The sequence below is a fragment of the Brachionichthys hirsutus genome, chromosome 7 (genome assembly GCF_040956055.1).
Source record: "Brachionichthys hirsutus isolate HB-005 chromosome 7, CSIRO-AGI_Bhir_v1, whole genome shotgun sequence".
NCBI classification, from domain to species: Eukaryota; Metazoa; Chordata; class Actinopteri; order Lophiiformes; family Brachionichthyidae; genus Brachionichthys; species Brachionichthys hirsutus.
Window position 1 is genome coordinate 3505316 of NC_090903.1, and position 24009 is coordinate 3529324.

At 45.1% G+C, this 24009-nt stretch overlaps 1 protein-coding gene and 1 non-coding gene across 2 annotated transcripts; one reads left to right on the forward strand and one right to left on the reverse strand.

The window, feature by feature from the left end:
* On the forward strand, positions 1–23469 carry si:dkey-192p21.6 (uncharacterized protein LOC565246 homolog). The gene is given in 18 exon segments (XM_068741767.1): positions 1–101; positions 211–337; positions 974–1092; positions 1865–1983; positions 3454–3523; positions 3614–3684; positions 4822–4891; positions 7531–7607; positions 8714–8744; positions 8842–9002; positions 13735–13847; positions 14041–14162; positions 15590–15713; positions 15805–15891; positions 17595–17672; positions 20710–20780; positions 22265–22440; positions 23288–23469. Coding segments are annotated over 18 exon segments (1899 nt in total).
* Positions 14914–14985, reverse strand: trnad-guc (transfer RNA aspartic acid (anticodon GUC)). Its single transcript has one exon. It is a non-coding gene; the product is annotated as a tRNA-Asp (tRNA).
* Positions 23470–24009: the final 540 nt, after the last annotated feature.

Sequence of the window (24009 nt, forward strand, 5' to 3'; positions counted from 1 at the left end):
ATGGAGCACAGCAGAATGACGCCAGCAGTTCTACCTCTGTTCATCCTGGTCGCCGGCTGCTGTGGAGCACACCTGCAGGCAGGTGAGTTCTTTGAGCTTTAGCAGTGGTGGGTTCTGTATAATAACAATGGCGCGTCCGTGAGTGAGAGCTGACTCAGTCAGCGTTCTGCTTCCCTTTATTTACGGTGGAGACAGTGACTCGAGCACCAGCTGTAAATCAGCTCTGCTTTAATTCCATGCAGGTCCCGCTCTGAAACTGGACCAGGCTCTGTTGACGTTTCAGAACAAGCTGCGGGACGAGGTCCAGGTCTTCTACACGTCTGATTACTGCTACGAGGTAATCTGTTTATGGTGTGTTTGTCTCCCCCACTCCTATGCTTGATAAGATTTAGCTGTCTTCTGAGATATGAACTTGCCAGCAAAATGACATATTAAAATTGGAAGGACAAAAATGACTCAAGTTTTTATTTCATTAAGGCGTAAAATATTAAATACTAAATATTTATCAGCACCAACAGTTTCAGATGTCGACTCTTCAACCCTCCAATAGCAGAAACAGCCTCGGCTTGTCCTGGTATGGTACAATAATCTATATTTACTACCGGTATATATACTATATATATACACAGGGGGTTGTCAACTTGCGCCTGCAGTTGGTTCCGAGTGTTTTTTCACAATGACCTGGCGGCTTGTGCAGGGAGTGCCCCGCCTTTTGCCCGTTGACTGCTGGGATAGGCTCCAGCACGACCCGCGACCCGGTAACAGACAATAGCGGTCAGGAAGGACGGCGAGGACTAGTGAGCACCGAGGCGGCTGTCCAGGAGGAAACTACATCCCTCAACAAAATGGCCCCCAGTTCTTCCTCCCCTTCCCACCCTACCCTACATCAGAGCGTTGCGCCGCCCCGACCCCATCGTGTTTGCTGACACTCTGCAGTAGGTTGAGTCCGTGTTCCGCTTGTCTTCGCTTCTAGTGCGTGTTCCAGCCCGTGGTCACCGTGAAGCCCGACAGCAATGCGTCTGCCGTGCTGAGCACGAGATTCACCCTGACCTTCCGCGTGGAGGCGGAGCCCGCGAACGACTCTCTTTGCCGGTAACACGTTTCACACAAGACGCAAACCAGTGCTTTTCTGTTTAGCCTGTAGCTCTGGCCGCGGGAGTTTAGCGTTCTGGTTAACAGATGCACCGTAGTCACCTCTATTATTTACAGGGTTAGGGGGGCAAGCCTGACCTGCTGTCTGGATAAATCGATCAGGAGCCTTTTTGGAGTTGATAAGAGCTGACAATCTAATATTGATGGAAAGGGAGCTCATTAAATCATCGAAAAGACGCGTCCACTGGAAAGCTGGGAAGTTAGCTGAAGGACACAGCTGCCGTGTGTATAAAGACTCATGGCTGACAGGACACTGGGTGGGGGGGGGGTGGGGGTCATCTGTAAACAAGATGCTGGAGATGTAGTTGCTTCATGTCAAGCCTCTGGTGCTGATCTCAGAGGTCTCGTTTTGTGCTTCCTGGATCAATGCTGGGGGCTCTAACCGGACTGTGCAGCTATTGATCCCCCCCCCCCCACCCATTGAAAAAAATGCTCCAATGGATAGTGATAGATAGTATGTCATCCCAACAGTGGATCAATATGAGCATGCAATGCATGTTTTTGGGGCCGGAATGGGGCAGGGGGGGGGTTACACTTTTAGTCTCCAGACACTGGGTGGCGCTCCTCAGCTTCACATGAGAATCCTCTTCTTCATCACAGTGGATGGAAAAAAGTGGTTGCTCCAAAGGAAATGACCTCAGAGAGGATCAGAGGACATCAATATTCCCTTTGATGTGCTTTTGTGGGACTGTGTTCCTGTTTTTGGATGAAGGTGGAGTCAGAGGTACGAGGAAGCCGGCCACTTCTCTGTTTGGATCCAGATGTCGGGGGCCACCGGTGACCCCACCTGCACGCACGCTGTTGATAAAGCACCAAACAATGCATACCTGCGTAAGTACGAATAAAAAAGAAAGAAATAGCTGTAAGACAGTTTTAAATAATCACTGCTAGGACAGTGAAAGATCCTTTTGATCCATTTCCTACTTAATTGACTCGGCCCCGAACACATTTACTGAGCAGCAGTTCTCGTCCGTCTCTCGGGACACGGCGTGCATTGATCAGACGAGGCGTGCTCGTCTTGAGAAGGGATAAAAGAAAGAAGCTTTTCTGTTTGTTTTGAAGGCCCGGCTTCACGCGTGGAGGATTGTGGGTAATACATTAGGGAGCGTGGAAGGATTAAGGGGCGTAATGGGGTTTTGAAAGCGTCACTCTCCATAATGCACACTCTACTTAACAATGTTGCAGATTATGTTGTAGATCAGACTTTTAAGGTCAAGTAGCCATTATCTGAGCCGATGCCCATTAGCTCCACAGACCGGTGATTACACAAACTCCCCACAGGACCTGCTCCGCTTAAGTAATGTTCTGGTCAGCAGCAGCAGCAGGACGCAGGTTTCAAAGTTTACTTCAGCCTCCCCGATCGATCGCTCAGGAGGTTTCCGGGGCCATTCGGTCGGGTGTGGTTTTCAGGTAGACCCTTTAATCGTGTTAGCAGTGCATTCTGCATCGCACCACAAACCGCATGTTACCTGCCAAGGTCTTAATTGGTACACATTGGTACACTGCTAATCCCCCCCCCCCCCCCCTTCAATTTTGGTAAGCATATCAATGACCGGGCCTTAATCTGGTTATTCTGAAATGCCTCCATTCAGTTTGTGTTCATTGTGACGCGACCTGATCTCTCGTGCTCCTCTCCGCATGCTGAGAGCTTCTTTTACGTCTTCTCTCACGCGATGGGCCGAGCAGTCGCCGTGCAGCTGTGTGTGTTTCCGCTCAAGGCAAACACCGCGCCCGCCGACCCATTACACTGACGTAAATGGAGGCCGCAGCAACGTCTCCTGAGGGCGTGGCCCTCTTAGGGTCAGTAAAGACGCCCTCCGCCGGGTTGCGTGATGATGACGTAATCCCACCTTCCGTTTGTCAAAGAAGGTGAAGCGATAGTCATTTGTTATGTTTCTTTAATATCAGATACAGATGCAGGAGCATCTCGGTTGGTGAATGAATCCATGAGCTTGGCCCGGTAAAAGGCATTTCCTCTGAAGGATAACCACATGGCGACCCCCCCCCCCCCCCCCCCCCCCCCCCCCCGTGTGGCGTTGCATCGTCCCTTTCAGATGGCTGCAGGCTTAAATTATCCGACACGATTCAGATCCGTTCATGAACAACGACCTGCTTTCCATTCGCTTTAGCGGTCCCCTTGGAGACGGCGTGATGGCGCCCCGAGGCCGCCCAGAGGCGAGTAAAGCAGGCAGCGAACGAGCTTTTTTATCCCCAGATGGGCGGTGTGGCGCTCCTGACTTAGACTTCTAGACAGGAGAACGCCGGTGTCTGGTCTGTTAGCACACCTCTTCTATTTTCCAGCTCTTCTGGGGGCAGCGCTCTTACTGGCCGTCATCGCTCTCTCGTTTGTCGTGGCGCCCCTCATCTGCAGGTACCCTAAACATCTCCCACAGTCACAGCTCCTATCCCGAATCAATGGCTCTTCCATCAGAGCCTCCTGTGAATGATCTGTCATTCACAGGAGGCGATGTCCATCCAACCTACTGAAGACCCTCTGCTGCCAAAGACCCCAGCATTCACCGGATGATGTAAGTCAAAAACAAAAAAACAGCGTTGCCTTCATCCAACAGTTGCACAGCATTATTTTTCGTTTGCCCGCTACACCGCCAGACGCACACATTCCCAAATTGCTCCGAGGCTCCAGCCATCAAGCCATTTGGGAGACACTAATGGAATGATTGATGCAAATGTTAGGAGAGCCAATTGCACGGAAGCGATGGAGAGACTGATCCGGCCGGTCACCGTGCTTCACGGCGAGCATGAATGGCTCCCTTCATTCTCCCAACCAAGATAGTCTGCCTTCCATATGCCGCCTGGATGACACAGAGATCCATCACGCCATATTAGCGCCGGCTTCTTCCTGCTCTGGCCGTTTAAACTGCTGCATGGAGGGCAGGGAGTCAGGCTAATCCAACTCGGGAGGCAACAGGCCAGAGTCATCTCAATGATGTCCTCACAGAGCCCAAAGAACGACCCGGCGCAGAGGGCGGCGCAGCATCGTTCAGAGAAACCCCCACCCATTTGGCATTTTGGGTTTGGTTTTGTCAATATTTGTGAATTCTGGAATCATGAAAGTATTGGACAAACTTCACGATAGATCGTGTTGCGTTTCCAAACGTGCTGCTGCTTTATGTTTAGCTGCACGTCCTCTGGTTTGACCTCTTGACCTTCTCAATTTAAAGCACAGAGGGTAAACAAAACAACAACAAAAGATTTTGTAATCAGCAAATACTTTATGAGAGAATACAAATCATCATGATTCATGAAGCAACGAAGACAACAGTGAGATCGATTGTTAAATCCTGGGGGGGTATTCTTACTCTGGGGTATTTGATCTGTCTTTTGGGGTAAATATTTTAATTTGATATTTGAATGTGTGTTAAAACAGAGCTTAATGTAGTGGGAATATTGCATTTAAATTCATCACGTGACTAAAACTGCTATGACAGGGCAAGTTGCGTTATACCTCAATGCTTCCGTAGCTTGATTGCACTGCCCCCTACTGGCCAGATATTCAGCTATAAATATGTGTTATAATGCAGGAAAAAAAATAATTCAATAAGCAGGCAGGCAAAAGTTTAACCGACACAGCGAGCCAATAAATAGCTGGTTCACATTCTGACACTATTTTGTTAATCCCGTTATTGTTTCCACAGCACGGCGGCCGAGCTTCTGAGGCTGAGAACAATCCCCCGCAGGCCAAACCAAAACGCCTGCTCTCGCTGGACACCTTCCGAGGGTACGCATGTCATAAAGCAGCCATCCTGTCTGTCTGTCTGTCGCCACATGCAGCTAGTTCAAGGGCTAATTCTCTTTCAGAGCAGTCTGAGCATCTACAGGCCCCCACATAATGAATCATTACAGGGGTCACAGTCTGGCCAGACGGTCCCCGAAGCCGCTGCTATCAGGCAGGACAGCGAAGGGCACGAGTTCTGATATCGGTGCGTCTCGGGTTGGGAACAGTGTGCTTCTGTTGGACACGAGTGATGCATGTGATTGAATCTGGGCTCCCTGCTCGCCTTAATTGCGGCCCTAGGGGGGGGGGGGGGGGGGGGGTAGAAAAAAAGCACGACTCACTGGAAACAGGATGCTGGTGTGGCTTTGACCGTCCTCTTGCCAGATAATTGATGTAATAATATCATCAACATATCAGCACATAGTCGCTCATCAGAGTGAGAGAGAATCCCGCAGGTGACTGTCGTCATCACCACGTGTATGAAAAGTCATCCGAAACCAGCGTGCGTTTGGGTTGACTTCAAAATACCACCTAGTCTTTTTTTTGGGGGGGGGGGGATTACAATAAGCATGCAAATCTGGTGAATTGGTTACACTAAAATTGTCCCGTGAGTGTGTGTGAATGATTTTCTGTCTATGACCTGGCGGCTTGTCCAGGGTGTAACCCCGCCTCTCACCTGTTGGGATAGGCTCCAGCGCGACCCGGTAACGGACAAAGCGGTTCAGAAGATGAATGAATGAATGAATGAATGTTTTCATTTGTTGGCATATCTACAGCACATTTACCGAAACGGAACCTTTCCATCTTTGCACCTGAACGTTGCTCTGATGTTGCAGATACTTGTGGAAAATTGATGCCCCCCCGTTTGGTCAAACTTGACATTTTCACACATAACAACCCCGACTTATTATCCGTTCCCCTGAATCACAACTGTCTGCGGGGAACAGACACATCAGTCATCCACCGTAGAGACCGAGACATTTCTGGAGGTGCTTTTCCAGATTGTCGCTCACTCAGGCTTCGCCGCCATAATGTACAGAGAGCAGGGTTGGAGTTAATTTTTCTGAAAGGATTTGGTTTTTAATCTTATGCTGCTTTGCTAAAAGCCTGTCGACAGGTTCCCCCTATGGTAAAAAAAAAAACTGCAACATCAGTAATTTGCAGCGTATAAGAGCGGCGGCCAAACAAGGACTTCTCATTCCCATTTAAAACCAGGTGGCTGACTCATTCTGAGACATATTTTGACGAAGCGCTCTGATTCAGTTTCAGTTGGACTCTGAAGTTTGGCCAAAAAAAAGGGACCTTGACTTGGCATATTATGACTAGCTTCGGTGTGCATGTACTTGAAGTGGCCGACACTGTAGGTAACTCAATAGTGAGCATTAATGGAGTGCAATGGGGGGGGGGGGGGGGGCGCTCTAATTGGTAATGCGTATACGTACAGTGATTCAAGTCTCTGCTGCATCAGAGACCCGGCTGTAGCTTGTTAGCTGTAAATCATAGTTGGATTCCCGGTCCCGAGTTTAGTCTATTAGTGAGGTGAGGAATGATTCACTGGGAGATCTGCAACTCCAGCCGGATTCTGAACGTAGCAGCGAGCCTGTGCTGTTTCAGCCTGAGAGTGATTATGCGTCTCCAGCACAGTCGCATTGAATGAGCACTTTTATTTTCCTTCAATCCTCGCCAGTGGACTCGTGTCCACTCGGACCACGTGTGGCGCGAGAAATGCGTCAGACACCCGGAGGTTCGGATCGCACCGATAAAGCAGCAGGTTTTCAGCAGGTCTCATCTGGACAATGATTTAACCTCTGTCTTTGTCACTATGGCGACTAATGGATATGTTTATCAGAATTCAAATGATAGTGAGTGTGTGTGTGTGTGTGTGTGTTAGAGAGACAAAGAGTACACGGACGCATGCAGCAGGGTTTACGCTACTTTAATAGCGCCTTTGAGATGATAGCGGACGATTAGAATCTCATATCAGCAGGTCGGGGCTAACGGAGCAGTAATGGCTTTGGTGCTGCTCTTAATTGAATGGAGGCAGAGACCATATCAGGCGGGGGGGGGGGGGGGGGGCGTTCTTTGAGCTCCTTCTAATCTCATTATGGCACAGAAAGACATTTGTTCTTCTTTTTGATCCAATAACATAGGAACCGTGAGTATGAGTGAAGAGACTCGAGCTTGGAGCAAATCTCTGCTTCCTTTTACATTCCTGTGCACCCCCCCCCCCACACACACACACACACACCTATTTCTCTCCAGCGATTCGGTGGAACACTCCATCATGTGCTGCTGTGTGCTTCAGCAGCCTTGCTTGGTCAGTGCTAAAGCATAAAGTGTTTCATATATTACACTCAAAGTCCTTAGTCAGCAGTATTGCAGTACTGCAGTACTGCATGGGGCGATCCAAAGGACAAGTGTTCATTCCCTGAGTGATTCATATTACTTGGATCGCTTCATCTTGCATTTGGTGTTTGACAAAATAAAAGGCCTCCTCCCCTGACATTTTAATTTTTCTTTAATTCAGATGTTAAATCATTTATTAGGTGCAGTATATTGTAGGAAGTGCATGTTTTCCCATGCATGGATCCAGTTATTACCTCCCGGCTTAATAGTGCTTTTCTCATTGCACTCCTTTGCAGGTTTGCCCTGACATTGATGGTTTTTGTCAACTATGGTGGAGGAGGCTACTGGTTCTTTCAGCATGCACCGTGGAATGGTAAAGTCGAAAACGATCGCTCGTGCAGAGGATGAAACCAAACAGGAAGTTGTGCTGTGACTGCTGTCCAGTGGAAAGAGCACTCGTATCTCTCGCTTTATTTTGCCCACTCATTTATTTCTCACTTTCAAGTGCATTTCCCAGCTGGAAGAACATTTATTTCTAAAAAAATATATATATCTGGATTCTCATGAAACTAGTGTCTGACAAAATGCCGTAATTCATTGAGCTAGAGTTAAATAAACTGTTTGTTCCTTTATTTCTTTTCACTGGCTTTATTATTGTTTTAATGTTGTTTCATTTATTTTATTTTATTATTATTTGTTATTTATTTATTTATCCATGGTGTGGTTATATGTTAATTTGTACCTATGTGTTGTTTTTGTACTTTTTTTCATCGTGATTGTAAATGATAACTGGATAACTGGGGGGGGGGGGGGGGGGCACACAAGCTGCCAGGAATTCTCAACCTCAAATTTAAATTCTACCTAAAGCAAAATGTTATAGAGAACCAGGAGTGAAAATATCTTATTAAGATTACTATCCTTAATAATCTTAATTAGCCCTGCGATGGACTGGCGCCTTGTCCAGGGTGTACCCCGCCTCTCGCCCATTAACTGCTGAGATTGGCTCCAGCTTTTGTCAAAAAGCGACTATTGCGGTGAAGGACCGCCACATATTCTGACCTGTTGTCACTAATTATGATAAATTCATCATCAATACAAACAAAGTCAAAGGTGCAATCCATATATATTTGTATTGTTTTTAACAAGACAGAGTGTTTAAATGGCAGACAAGAGAACATGGGCAAACAGCGAGCAGTTTATATGTCCCTGAATTTGACATCTCTGACTGCAAAAGACATCCAAGTGTCCCAGAAGGGGAAGTGCTTTAAAAATGAAAGCTCTTTTTTTTTTAATCACACCTTTTCAAATAGAACGTTAATGACTGAAAGCAGCATTTGAAGGATGTGAGATTATTCTGAAGTCGATTCGGAGTCCATTTGGATTGCAGAGAATGAGAAAAGTTAAAAAAGTCTAACTCGGTATTGAGACAGAGCATCTGTGTGTCTGTGGTTGATAATTGTGCGTCTGGATTTGTTGCAGGTCTAACTGTAGCAGATCTTGTCATGCCGTGGTAGGTTTGGTATAAATGTCTTTGATTTTAAATCTATATATTTTCTTTGTACACACAAATTCGTACCGTAATTGTGTACCAACGCTGTTCTTCCCAGGTTTGTGTTTATCATCGGGACTTCGGTGGTGTTGGCTTTCCGATCTTTGCAGAGGAGGAAAGTTAGCCGTTTGCAGCTGCTGCGCAAAATCAGCTGGAGAACAATCGTCCTGCTGATGCTCGGCTTCTGCTTCCTCAACTACTCTCCGAAAGACGGTCCATGTAGGTGCCGAAAACGGAAACACACACAATGGTCTTCATGTTGTTTAATGCACTGCAAGTGGACTTGCTTGTTTAATTTATTAAGCAGAGACCCTGATATGTCTCTTATTATGTCCAAAAGCATGGTCTGAAGCCGAAGAACAGAAAGATGCTTTTCTTGAGTTTATACAGTTACATTGTTTTGTTTTGTTTTTTTATTGTAAGAGCAACAATTTGATCAAAATTCCATCATAAAGTATCCATTTCTTTCACATTTGTCCTGCCTTCTAAAATGTATTAATGGAAAGTGTCAATGTTAGTTTCCAACTGACAACAAATAGCTTTCATTTGCAATCCAGCTGAACAAAATTATTTTTGATTTGATCCGATATGGGGATTCACACCGACATGGATGTTTTACTGCACCTCTAACATTAGATCCTGTCTGCATGTGATCAAATCTGCTCATGAGTTGTGACTGAGACAATGAGTGTCCACCAGCCGGCATTTTTGTATGAAAAATCAATAACTTTTATAACTTTATCTGCAGAAAAAACCATTATGAAAGTCATCATTAGGTGCAGCACTTATTTCATGATGATGATGAATATATTTATTAGATAGAATGTTAGAGTACAAGTACAGTCACACAGTAGCATGTATTACAGTACAAATAACGTCAAACATCCTGTCTAAGAGGAGCATTTCAAAAAAGCCCTTGTGGGCTTGTTTCCGTTGAAAGTCCTTCGTACATAAATCATCCACAATTAACAATACAAATAAAAATAAAACCAATATTAAATTACACAATTGATGCAACGTAACATTAGAAAAACGAAAATGAAATGTTTTTACACCGCCAGTGCAAACTAACAATTAATCTAAAATAAATTACACCACTGATGCAAAATGACAATAAATAACTTACATAAATTACAATAAATTACTAAAGCAATTAATACGTGCAACGTAGGTGGACAAAAAAAAGGAGGGGGGGTTTGATCCGGAGAGAGTCGTGATGACTATCTCCGTTTCTGTCCCCCTGAAAGGTGTATTTTTAGTGCCGTTTTGAAGGAGGCCAAAGAGGTGCATGTTTTGAGGGCAGGAGTCAATCCGTTCCACCCTTGGGTGGCCGTATTGTAAAAAGATGATTTACCCATGTTAGTCCTATAGGAGGGGGTAATCAGGTTGTTGTTTGAGCTCCCTCTAGTGTTGTGGCTGTGGGTGTCACTAAATCTGTGGAGGTGTTCCGTCAGGTAGCACTGGATATATACCGGTAATATGTGGGGTCAGGGTTGTTAAGTTCAAAACATGCATCGGTTAAAAGACAAGCATGTTGTATGTTTTTTGAAGCAAGATACAAGACCCCCCCCCCCCACACACACACACACACGCACACACACGCACACACACACACACACACACACACAAAGAGAAGCATTAAGCTGAAAAATCCTTTTCCACCATCCACCTGGGGATGGGCAGGACGCCCTTCTTACATCAGCCTCCCCCAGCGCTAATGGGCTTTCCTGAGTGGATACCTGCGTAACCGGGTTAACAGAAATATTGTTATTGTGTGTGCCGTCTCAAGGGACTTTTAACAGATGCAGATTGAGCAAAAACAGCCAACGGTAGTAATGGACAATCACAAACAGATAGTGTTACACCCTTTATCCTCACACAGCTGCTGCTGCTGGAGCCGATCATAACAACACGGCGACTTTTACCATAAACTACAGCTTTGCCCTTTGTCTCCAAGGACATCTTCAGCCCAGTCTCCGGGTTTGATCTAATAAGAGCATGGAGTCATTGCAGCTCCATATGCTCAACCTTTTTCAATGTCGGACAAGGCGGCAGAAAGTGTTAGCTGCGAGTCATTTCAAATAAACATCTAATTCATCTCCAAAGCAGTGGTAAAGACTAAATATGAGTGAAGGAATGAATTCATTGTATTTGTTAAGAAAATGTTTGTTTTGACCATGTATCACATTTCAAAAAGAGCAGATAAAAAAGAATAGCAGCACCAATAGTCTTAATTTTTGTCATGGAACTGACGGAAGGAGGCCTAAAGCACGACAGGAGGGTGAAATCCAAATCCGTATTTAATTTCTAAAAGCAGAGGAAGCCACGTAAATCAGTCAAACAGGCAGACAAACCCAATAAGGAGCAGGCAAACAGGCAGCATCCACAAATCGAGCAGAATCAGTACAAGGTAATCAGAACCGAGCGGAATTCTGCAAAGAAGGTCTGACGCTAACAATCTGGCAGGGAACAGAGGGCTGAGTAGAGCCTGATCGGGAGATGGGTGGCAGGTGGAGGACAAAAGAGGTGGAGTGGATGAACTTGATTGAGTGCAGGGAGGTGGAGAAGCATCTGAAATGACGGACACTAAATGGATAGAATAAGAGAATGAACTTAAGTCTCGGCAGAGGTCAAAACATTTTACATTATTATTATTCATAGTAGTAGTATTAAGAACATAATAATACATGATTGTAATATAAATGTACAAAGTAATTATTTTTGTCATTTTATTCACATTTAGAAACTTCATTTTTAGACTTAAATTGCACCCTCTTGGCTTAAGTTACAAGAAAAGTTTACTAAAATAAAGAGAGGCTCACGGGAGGAACTCCCACCACTAAAGACGTGCAACTTAGGTGAATTTATCACTCCAACTTTTCCATAGGCATGAGTAATTGCTTGTCTTTGATACGAGCCGTATCAAAAGCGATGCACTGGCGACGCATCCGGGGTGTAACCCGCCTCGCCGCTGTAGTCAGCTGGGATCGGCTCCTGTAACACCTATGACCCGTAAGGCGGATAAAACATCTGTAGACGAGACGCCTGAGGTTGTGTCTTCTACAAGCCCCCCCCCCCCCCCCCCACACACACACACACACACACTCTGATCAAAACAAAGAGGCCATTAAAGAACATTTGTGTTTGTTTAGCACAGACACAGCAGCATAGATCTGATTTGTGACAATGCGATCTGAGCTGTTACAGACCCATATCCATTTTGCCTAACGATCTGGACACAGCTGCATATCTGCTACTGTCGGCGTTCTTAATGACATTACCTGTGACACGGACAATAAAAAAGTGGCCATCTTTGCTAATCTGGCGAAGGCTTTTGACTCCGTGGTTCATCCTGGCTGTAGATCATTCGGTTTTCTCCCCGCACGAACTTTCACACTGGCATCCTGATGGACAGACTCAGAGACATTGGTTTTTCTAGCAGCTGCATGTCAAGTTATTGTTCGGGGTGCTTCCAGTCAGTGAGAGCCGAAGGTCTCCTTTCTTAAAGGTGTTCCCCAGGGATCTATCCTGGGTCCCACTCTTTTCAATGTTTGCAATAACAATATTACTCACGGCCTGGGTCAGTCTCTTATACACAAGTACATTGACGATACAATCCTTTATTCATCTAACTCTCACCTTAGCACTGCTTTAAATTACTTCATTGTGCATTTTCTGAGCTCCCTTTAAATCTCTATACAAGAAAAACTAAATGTTTGGTTTTCAGCCTGGTGTTCCTGTTAAAATGTTAGCTTTGGATTGTTCAGAGATTCAACTTTTCAATCGGCAGAACTACCCGGGTGCTTGGCTCCACTCCTCGTTGTCGTTTGAAACACATATAAATGCTCTATTCACTAAAGTTGAATGCAGAATCGGGTACTTATATTATAATAAGGCGTCATTCACACGTACAGCCAAACAGCTCTTGGTTAAAACTACAGCTCCCCCGATCTCGGACTATGGAGACATGGTCTATAGATCGGCATCAAACACATTCCTCCATAAACTCGATGCCATTGATCACTCTGCGGTCCGGTTTGTTCCAGGTGCTCCGTGCAACACTCACCATTGTCGTCTATACTCGTTACTCAAGTCGTTATTGTGTTCGCAACTGACTTGACTGATTTATTGATTGGTTAAATCAATAAATAATAATAACAAGGATAGGATAGGACGGATAAGGTCACCTTCACCGGTGAATGTCCTTCTGAGGGTGTTAAAATGTAATTACATTTTTAAAAATATTCAAAATCCTTTTACCCTCTACCTCCCAATGTCAGAGTTTCACTCTGTTTGCTTCCTCCTCAGAATCCTTATTTTGTTTTACGTGAAAGTGACGACAGAGCTTCTCGAATGATATTGAAAAAGAGATCAAATTCACACCAACATTAAGCACATTGATCACAAAGTTACACAAAAGATGTTCCACTCTTTCCTCGAGTTCACCTTCAAACTGATGAAGAGACAATCATGGGGGGGGGGGGGGGCGATCTGGCAGGGACATAACCTGTGGATTTAATGTGTTATAAGTAACCGCTTCCTCTCTTCCTGTTAAAGCAGTGATTTCCTCCTCTTATTTGATTTGTCTGGATCAATTATTGGGATTACGCTAATTTCATGGCACTTTGTGGAGCAGAGTGGATTGTAATTAACTAATGTGCAGATTAGCATCAACCGTTGAGCCACAATCCAACACTTTGCTCTCCATTGGTTGGGACTGAGAGATAGCCGGCTTCCTACATTCCTGACATGCCCATATCCTGGCACCTGACCTCATCTCTGAGCCACGATGTCCATCACCCTCCGTCAGATAGACAAGATGTCCTCATGGACGACATGACCGACTAACTGAGTTAGCTCAGATCAGCGGGAATAGCTCGACCCCACTGAGTTGCCTCTGTGCTTTGGGTTCATGTGTTCATCACGCCGTGTGCTGATGATTCTGTTCCAGTGTCCTGGTCCTGGCTGAGGGTCCCTGGAGTGCTGCAGCGCCTGGGCTTCACTTACTTTGTTCTGTCACTCCTGCAGTCTTTCTGGGGCCAGACAGAAATCCCTCAGACAGCGGTGAGCGTTCCGTCGGCTTCACTCGCGTCCGGCGTTGAACACCAGAGAAGCCGTCCGGCACGAAGTGCGACATTTATAAGCAGCTCTTGCCGCTTGCTGTGTGTACTTTAGCCGCTCAGATAACGGGGTCAGACATTACACACGATGAACTGTAATGTTGAAACAATGACAGAAGACGAGCGGTTTTTTGCAGCATCACCGGTGGCGCTCCGTCCAGGATGTGGCCCTCTATTGGCCCCAGTGGCTGATTGTCATTGTGCTGGAGACTCTGTGGCTCTGCATCACTCTGCTCATGCCCGTTCCCAACTGCCCCACGTAAGTCTAAGCGAAGCTCCCTCGATGTCCGTCTGTCCGTGTGCGGCTGGAACGCTGCAGCTGCAGAGGTGCTCGTGTGCCGCTTGTGTCGCTGCCTTTATGAAACGCAGTGATTTATGGGCCGCCATCGGACGCTCCAGAGGGCATGATTAGCCAATCTCAGGCTGTCGTGTGCTCTAAGGGGAGAGGAGGCAGAGGATCCATCTTCCCTGCTCGGCGCTACTTTTTGTGCGGGTTTTTCTTTTATTTATGTGACTCTTTGCAGAAATACTGTGACTTCTAACTGTTCTGCTTTGTCTTCCAGCTCTTGTTTTTTTTATATACTGCATTTTCTTTGCCTCTGCCCAAAGGGATATTTAAAGTTACGCTTCTCTGTTAGTCCATAGATAATGAGGAACAATCTGTCTGCATCTCCTCAAAAACACAAAAACAGAATTCATTGTAGGAGTCCTGAAGGCGTGCAACATCAGTGCGGTTATTCTTTACAGATAGACACGTTTGATCTTAAGCGATTGTCAAGTTGATGATGATGATGAAATATTTATTAGAGAGAATGTTAGAGCAGTACAAGTACAGTCAAACTGTAGCATGTATTACAGTACAAGTACAGTCAAACATAAGAGGAGCATTTCTAAAAAGCCCTTGCGGTCTTGTTTCCGTTGAAAGTCCTTAGTACATAATTCATCGACATGTAACAATACCAATAAAATAATCGGGGATGGAGCAATCGCGGCAGCAGCCAAAGAAACATCTCCCCGTCGGGGAATCGAACCCCGGTCTTCCGCGTGACAGGCGGAGATACTGTCCACTATACTAACGAGGAAGCCCACAGGCGATGCTTACTCACATCAGCACAGCAGGTTTTCCAGTTGCACCTGCGTCCTTTGACTCAGTCTTTCTAGTTTTTTCTTTCTTTCTAAATTGAGGAAATAATTAGTTGAACAAAGACTCAAAAAAACCTGAGGTTAGTTACAAGAGCTGGTAGGTATTGTCAGTGCTCCAACTAAGAATCATGGCATCCGGGTTCCTAGTGATGTTCCTGTCTTCTTCGTTGTTACGCTCTAATCCTTAAGGAAGCATTGCTTTTCCGTGTCTTCATATTTGCGTTAGTTACATATCACATTGTTTTGCTCCATCACTCCACAATAACAGAACCCTGTGCTGCTTATTTATCACTCATCTCTGTGCGGATCAATAAGCCGCTCCTGTATATCATCTCCTACCAGGAACAAGACCTTACTTCAGCTCTGAGGCACCATGCATGTGTGCTACTGGTAGTTCATAATACTGCCAATGCTTAAATCCACTTCACGTTCTTCAAATATTTATTGAGCTCCACTTCACAGCCCTTTATAATTATTTCTTCATTTCTAAGCTATGAAATGTGCCTTTTCTATTAACGATCTTTTATATATATTTTAACTCAGAGGGTATTTGGGAGCCGGTGGAATCGGTGATCATGGTCTTTACCCAAACTGCACTGGAGGTGCAGCAGGATACATTGACAGATGGATGTTTGGTGATAACATGTACAGATATCCCACATGCAAAGTAAGTTCTTTATCTTCTTACTCCATCCATCATGAATGAATATCAGGAGAACAAGCTCGCTGGTCCTTCCCATGTCGCTCTTCCCATGCAGGAAATGTACCACACCACGCAGCCCTTCGACCCAGAGGGGCTCCTGGGAACGATCAACTCCATTGTCGTAGGATTCCTGGGGATGCAGGTGAGATGAATCCTTTGCGGTTCACGCAGGTCATGTTTTTGGCTCTGTTGGTTTGTCTGTCTGCACCTTTGACCAAAGGAAAGTTGTTTAAAGTTTAAGTTTAAAGTTTAAAGCCGCCATTAGTGAAATGTTGCAACTGTCAGACTAAAAATGATGCCAATGTTATCCCACAATCTGGGGCTAGGTTTTCATATTTTGAGGATCAAACCCAATATCATTGGTCTATTATTGTGATGACAGAATGGGGAGATGCTGTCTTTCTGGATGCTGTCTAGTTTTACATTCATAATTGGCGGAACGTTTATTAGATGGAAGTAAGTGTGGCGCTATTGTTTTATCCTGTATTACACTGAACTACTACTACTTTATCTCTTCACAGTACTGAACCCTGATTGGTTCAGAGCGGCAGTCAATTAATCTCGTAAATTTGATTCATATAATGATGAAAATAATAATAATAATAACAGTAATAATAATGAGAATAATAACAATAAAATTATTATTATTATTATTATATTATTATAATGCCAGTGAATGTGTGATCATGTCAATCCAGTGAAACCTGAAAAGACAAAGTCTCTGGGGAAGAAGTCAAATTAATAACTAAATGGAACAAACAAACACAGACGTTAAACATACCATAATTTAGCTAGAGTAAGAAAATATAAGAGTGTAGTAATAAGGTAAAACAGCGGGACAAACGCTGAGATCCTGATCTAAAATCAGAGATCAAAAAGGATAAAATATAAATGCAAAAACAGTAGAGCAGTTTGAGACTTGTGTACATCTAATAATAAAAGACAGAGCAATCCCAAAACCTTAGAAGAAGAAAATATATACCTATAATCCTAAAAACAAATGTGATAATAAAGCCCTTCGATATGCAGTCTTTAAAAATCATCTGGAGAAAATAATTCACAGCTGAGGAGCCTGAACAAAAATCACTCAGCAAGCGTTTGAGCCAGTCAGCAGTTTCCTGCCGGAGGAGCTCAGGCTGTGCAGAGGCTCGATCTATATTCAGGGCTCGTACCATGTGTGAAGGGTTGACGTGACTCAGTGGCACTTACTGATGAAATACAGAACGCAGATTATTAAATCAATTATTACTCCCAGAATCCATCGCTCCGTGTAACGTTTACATTCAAACACCACATCTCCTCTGTCGATGCTGGTTTTGATGAAATCCCGCCGTTTCTCAGACAGACGAAGCCTCCCCGCGTCAGGGCGAGGCCCCAGCTGCCTTCCTTTCCTGACAAAATGCTGTCAGGAAGAGAAGAAGAGCTTTTTACTCTTGAAAGTGGAGGCTCTGATGGCGACACGGTCCCTTGTAGCCATTTGTGTGTGTGTGTGTGAGAAGCTGCAATGCAAAAAAGAAAAAGAAAAAAACAGCCACATTGCTCAATTCCCGAAGGCTGGTTAGCAGCGAGCCCCTCAGTCAGCGAGTCTGAGCTGGCGTGCCAGGTGTCTGCAGGCCTCCTCTGAGTTCGCCCATCCTGATGTCCTCAGCTGAAACGCATTCATCATCACCAAATTAATCAGAAGGCGCTGAGGACTTAGACCAGGACGAGAGAAACACGATCGCCACCTCAGGGACGCGGCTTTGACACCCACGCCCCCCGGCCCAGGCCGTATTCAAAACACACCGTTTGTTGAGGTGCTTTCAGGAGTGATGCTGTTTAACCTCCATCTCCTTCTCCGTACAGGCTGGGAAAATAATCCTTTTCTACAAAGAATGGAGCGTCCACGTTCTCTGCCGACTCCTAGCCTGGGCCGTCCTCCTGGTACGTCACGTCACACGGCGGCTTGAAGCACACGGGCTTGAAACAGTGACAAATTCTCCGTTATCAGCATCCACACCAAAGATTAGCGGCACCTTCTTGGCTCCTCTTTGCTTCATGGAACTCAGTCCGCTACTTTTTCTTTAAATTAAACAGGCCAACCAACAAACAAGCAAAGTGGCAAAGGCAAAATCACGACCTGCTTCGTGAAAGTAGTAAAATATCCTGAAAATGTGAATCTGAAATCAGCTGGAAGACCTGGAAAAATCTAATCCGGATATGCAGCTCACCAAAGAACCATTGCATTTTGGTTATATGTGGATAAAAGGTGAATAATAATTATTATTATTGATTTTATTTTTATTGTTTAGCAGTGAAATATTTCTGATAATAGATAATTGACTTGATGGATCGTCATTAAAGTTAGTAGATGGATAATGAATGATTTAGGAAAGAACCCCGCCAAACATATTTGCCAGAATAAGATACATGATCCTGTGATTCTAACATCAATAATAAATAATAATAAGGTGTTAAAGAACAGCTATTTAACAGCAATTTAGATAGTTTAGATAAACAACACATAACAAAAACAAAAAAAAGAAATTCCTGCATTAACCTCTAATTCGCACATGTCCTGTTCAATCTCCACAAAATATTGAATTAAGCAGCTAATTATTGAGCAGAGAGAAACACAACTTCCTTATTTATTATAGATATGCATTTCTTCATAGACCTGCCGGGACAGCGTATTAGTTTAGATTCTGCGCTCTTGCTGGGTGGTCTTAAAGCACAAACAGGGGAACGCCAGCCTCACTTTGATTTAGACTGAAATGTGTCCCACAGGGAGAAGCATTGTGTTATACGAGATGGCCCACTTTGCATTTCTAGCCCTGTGATGTGAGACTGTTAGTCTGTGCTAAGGAGATTGACAAATATCGGTGCTGTGGAAATGCCAGGGGTTTTGCCAAACTGTGCAAAGGCCACTGTTTTCACGTCCCTGCAGGGAGCTGCAGAGACGCAGCCCATTTGCCAGACACAGTTAGTTAGGCAGACATCCTGAACGGACCCGGAGCGATGACGGAGCTGCAGGAGCTGGCTGCAAACACTCCTGCCTTTGAAATCAAGCCGTGTGCACAATGAAAAGAAGGAGCCAGGAGTTTTAACAAAGTTTTAACGAAAACAGGTCCCCATTAGTTTTAGGTTTCAGGATGACTGTGAGTCTTTTAGGAGACTTTGCACCAACACTTTGTTTCTTTAGGCCTTGCTCCAGCTCAAATGGGATCGCCTCATTGTTCAGAAGTGGAGCAAGCGCCTTAAAAAAAAGGCACATTTAAAAGAAGAAGTTACATCAGACAAACACCTAACTCATAACTGCAGTTTAGCATGTTTTTTTGACAATTAGCACGAAATACATAGCACAAAGCATGGAATAATGCTAACATTAGCCCGTTCATCCTGAGGGGGAGAATCTATATTTAAGTTGACATTTTACTGTCCTCTTGTTCTCGACCATCACTCTCGCCTGGGCGACTGAAATGATGTGAAATAAATTTAATTAATTTAGCATCTCCCATATATTACACGCAATTACAAAACGGAAACGAAACATCGACAAAGTTTTACGTTTTCCCACAGTACCCCAAACGCACCAATAAGTGACTCACGTCTGTGATGTTGGGTTTATAATCCCGGTTGCCTGAAATTGAATGAATAAAGTAGCAAATATCAATGGAGCTAGCTTTTACCTCCATTATACAATCCAGATAGCTTCATTTATTTGTATTATTAAATGTCTCCCTTGATCTGCAGAGGATCTTTTGACGGTTTGGTTGGTTAAAAGGACATTTTATTTTCCGTGGCAGTTAAATATTTTTAGCAGTACGTTGACAGTGCTGGACATTTTACCTTGGAATACTGTAATTAGCATTGGGATTATTATTTCACTGAAGGATCATTATACGTTGGCAGTTTTTGCCTCTAGAACGGTTCCTCCTGCCAGAGCTACATGCCATCTTATATTGATATTGATTCTGTGTATGAGCAGCACATGTGACCATCCAACATGCGCCGCCACTCTGTTCGGTTACTTTTCTTCTTGCCTGAATGTGTTTGAGAAGCACAAAATGTTTTCACCAACAAAGAAGGCAAAGATTAGTTTTAGCGGTCGGCCTGCTGCCGATATTGGCTTTTCTAATACAATCTTGCAAGCAGGAAGCAGAGCTGGGCTGACTCTCGTTTCAGACATGTGCTCTTGACATTAGCAAGACGGCCTCAGTGGGGGCGAGAGCTCATTTCTGCACGCGGCTGCACCTCAGGACTGACATCGTGAACAGGAGCTTTCACACAGAACAGGTTTTACGCCGCAGTAAACCGCAGTGTGATGTTGTGTCTTTTTTTTTTTTTGATTGATTATCAGGGCTGGCCATTTATCGTCTCACTAATAAACAACAGCCCCTGTTAATTAGAGTCCAATGATCAAGCTCCAGAAATGGGAGATTGAAATTGAGCGATTGCCCCACATACCAGCCCCATCCCACATCCTGCTGGCTGGATAGCCCGGAGACTCGATTCATCCCCGGCTAAGCTATTTCCACGCCATCGATTCTGTCATCTATGCAACATGATGGATATCCACCTAACAAGCATGTTTGGATTCGGACTCACTGCCCCGGGCTTCTCTGTGCAGAACCAAAATGTTGCCCAAGTATCTAAATCAAGATGAAAGATAAATAGATGAGAGAATAAAGGCATGTATTGATGCAGAGTTCATCACATATACACCTCCTCTCCCCGTGAAGGGCTGGCCGGGCCGTGGAGTCATGGGTGTCACTTAGTGGCTGCTCTCTGAAGAGCACAACATCCCAGCGGGAACAGTCGCATTGGCTTGATACCGGCCGGCGCGACTTGATGCGCCTCGTTCATCGGACGCCCAGAACGTCGTTCCATCCCGATTCCGTTGCCTCACCTTTTAGCAGCCCGGTGCCACTTTCTTTATCTCCCGACATCGATCCAAAACCTGTTTCATTTCCACCCTCAGGGCATCTCTGCAGCCATCCTTTCTAAGTGCACGCGAGACGGAGGATTTATACCTGTCAATAAAAACCTTTGGTAAGTGCTTCCTGTCCCGCTAAATCCAGCCACTTTTCCCTGCAAAAGAAAAGGATGGGTTTCCAACAGGCACAAATCAGCTCGCTGAAAACACTGGTTTGCTCACGCCTAATGGCAGCTGCAGCTGCAAATAATCACCCAACCGACTGTCAGGAGTGTGAGGTCGAGCAGCTTTACGTCTTCCCAGCACGATCGCTCCACCTCAGAAGTACTCATTTTATCATTCCATGGAATGGATCCATCTCTGGGAAAACCATCTCTATGGCCGCGGCGTATTCCAGCAGCAGCTCCCAGACGCTCATATGTCACTCGTGCAGCGCGGCTTGGATGCAAGCGCACTTTTTACGACCCGCGCATTTGCTGCACTCCCACATTCCCTGTAATATGATGTGAATCGCTTTAATGTTGCAGCAGGAAGAGCAGCATTTCATCAGTGATGTGTAAGCACATTCTGCACGGCGTTCCGCGGGGGCCGCCCTCGGCTGACGCTGTGCTCATCCCGATAGCCATTACCTGCCTGGCTTTTACAGGCAGTTCATCATGCATAGCTTATTGAGCGCCTCAGCACGAGTCCCTGACTGGATGTCGAGGAGTAATTAACCTGCGGCCAAAAGTCCCTTTGGGCCGTACTTTAGCTGAAGGAAAAAGGAAAGTTCACTACAAGGAGACTCCAAGAAGGAGCCAGTTGACATCCCACGCTTTGCCCCGAGCGGCCTTGCACTTGGGAGCAGACGGGGACATGACAGGCATGTGCCAAGGATCCACGGCTAAGGTTTTAAAGCAGGGGTGCTCGACTTCAGAGGTATGGGGGCCACATTTAAACCACAACAGGTGCAAAGGGCCACAAATTATTAATAGCATATATTTGTGCTATTTTATTCGCTGCATTTACTACTGCTGCTTAATATGCTGTCTTGCTAATGCATTCCCAAAACATCATGGAATATTTACCTAACAAGTATGTAGTGCAGCGGCAAAATCAGCAAATTAAATTTCCCATGCAGAGTTGAGAACTCCACTTTCCTTTTCTTTGTCGCCATCGTTAATAAAGGTTCAAAAAAAAAAATTTCTTTTTTTTTTTTTTATATTGTGTTACCTTCACAGGTGAGCTGGCCCGACAAGAGAGACTGACACAAAGAGAGCGAGGGAGAGAGAGCACCGTTTGAATAGGGCCTTGTTAAGGAGAGTGAGTGGGCGAGAGAGCACCGCTTGAATGGGGGGGGGGGGGGGACTTCACACTAAATACAATATAATAAGTATGATTTTATTGTGTATATATTTATTTGTATTTGTATTTATTTATTTACTTTACTGCATTCATAACCAGGCATTTCGGGGGGCCGCAAAATAAGCATCCGGCTGTTGAGTGAGTCGGTTTTAAACCCTTCCAGTTTCTTGCACTGGCTCAAGGCCCCCCCTGGGTGTTGTTTTTCTGCAGAGCTGGATTAATAGATGTTCTTACACCCCTGCTCACACCGCGGTAGTAACATTTTACTGATCCCTAAATGCTGTTCTTGTGAACTGTGACTAATGGCCCACTTCGACAGGTCGCTGTCCTATGTGACGTGCACGGGATGCTTCTCCTTCCTGCTGCTGGGGGGCATGTTCTTTGTCATCGACGTAAAGGGTTGGTGGGCCGGACAGCCGTTCGTATACCCAGGTGAACCAAAAAATATTCAATTCAATCCAATTTTATTTATATCGTGCCAGATCACAACAGAAAGTTATCTCAAGGCACTTTACAGGATTAGCAGGGAAAGACAGAACTTTGATGATAGAGGCAACGAAAGACTTCCCTTTAACAGGCAGAAACCTTGGACAGAACCTAAGGCTCATGGTGGACGGCCATCTGTCTGGACCGGCTGGGTTGAGAAGGAGCGAGAGAGAGAGAGAGAGAGAGAGAGAGAGGTAGGAGGAGAGTCAAAAACAGAGTGATAGAGAGACAGAGAGCAGTAGCAGACAAAAACAGACCGTAACATGTAGGCTGCTGAACTGACTAAAGAGATGCTATATAAAGCTATAAATGCTAATGCTAGCGATGTGGACATCAGTGCTGAGGGACACATGTCCAGGTTCTGCAGCACCACGGACAGAAGGACCTGCAGACAGAGACAGAAAGAGGGACAAACAGAGGGAGAGAGAGCACAAGACTACAGGGAAGAGAGAGAGAGATTACTGACATATATTTATAACATGAATAACCAGATAGAGAGGGAGGAGCTCAGTGTGTCATAGGAGGTTAAGCCACCAGTGCTGGGCTATGACAGGATATTGATTATATTGATTAACTATAAGATCATTGAGATGGTGTCTTCCATTCAGGGCTTAGATCAGGGCCGTTATTGACAATATTAATACAGTGACGAGCCACGAAGAACAAATTCTACTTCGTTCTAACATTTCATATTCAGAGTTAGTCGTTCTGACTTTGTGATGTTTATTTGGCTTTTTTCATTGACTCGGACGCGTCCTGCTTGATGACCAGTCTGCTTGTCTCTTCCACCAAGGCATGAACTCCATCTTGGTGTACGTTGGCCACTCCCTCCTCGGCTTCTACTTTCCCTTCAGCTGGGAGATGCGCTTCCAGGAGAGCCACTGGGAGTGGCTCTTCCAGAGCCTGTGGGGAACTGCGCTGTGGGTGCTCCTTTCATACCTGCTGCACAGACGGAGTTTCTTCCTAAAAATATGAACCGGCGTGTCCATCTGCCGGCTTTGACTCTGCCAAATGCTGTCATGTTGTTGTTTCATTTTAAGTAAGAGCCTTTTCATGGCTAAGGCTGACTGATTGTCGCATTTACAGCATCTGAGGGAGTTCAAATAAATCAAACTGGACCACTAATCGGTTTGGCGTAGTCTTTCTGCGACGCCCAGTCCATCCACAGACATCTCGATGAGTTCTGATGAGGCTAATTTGAAAAACAAAGCTTTTTAAGGGCTTCTTCCAGAGAAGTGCGGACGGATGAGTTGTGTGTTTTAATGCAACACGCATTTGCCTGTGTGAATGTAGTGAGCGGGTGAATGTCGGCGGTGGTCAGGAGGGCCGATCGCTCCTGTCATCTTACCACGTGTGGAGTGAATGAATGATGAACAATGTGAAGCGCTCTATAAAACCGACGCATTATTATTATTATTATTATATTTTGTGCACCAATTAAATCGAGCATACTGAGGTGGTGCTTATACCAAATTAGGCTGAGTGATTCCACTGCACACCAGGGCAGCCATTAAG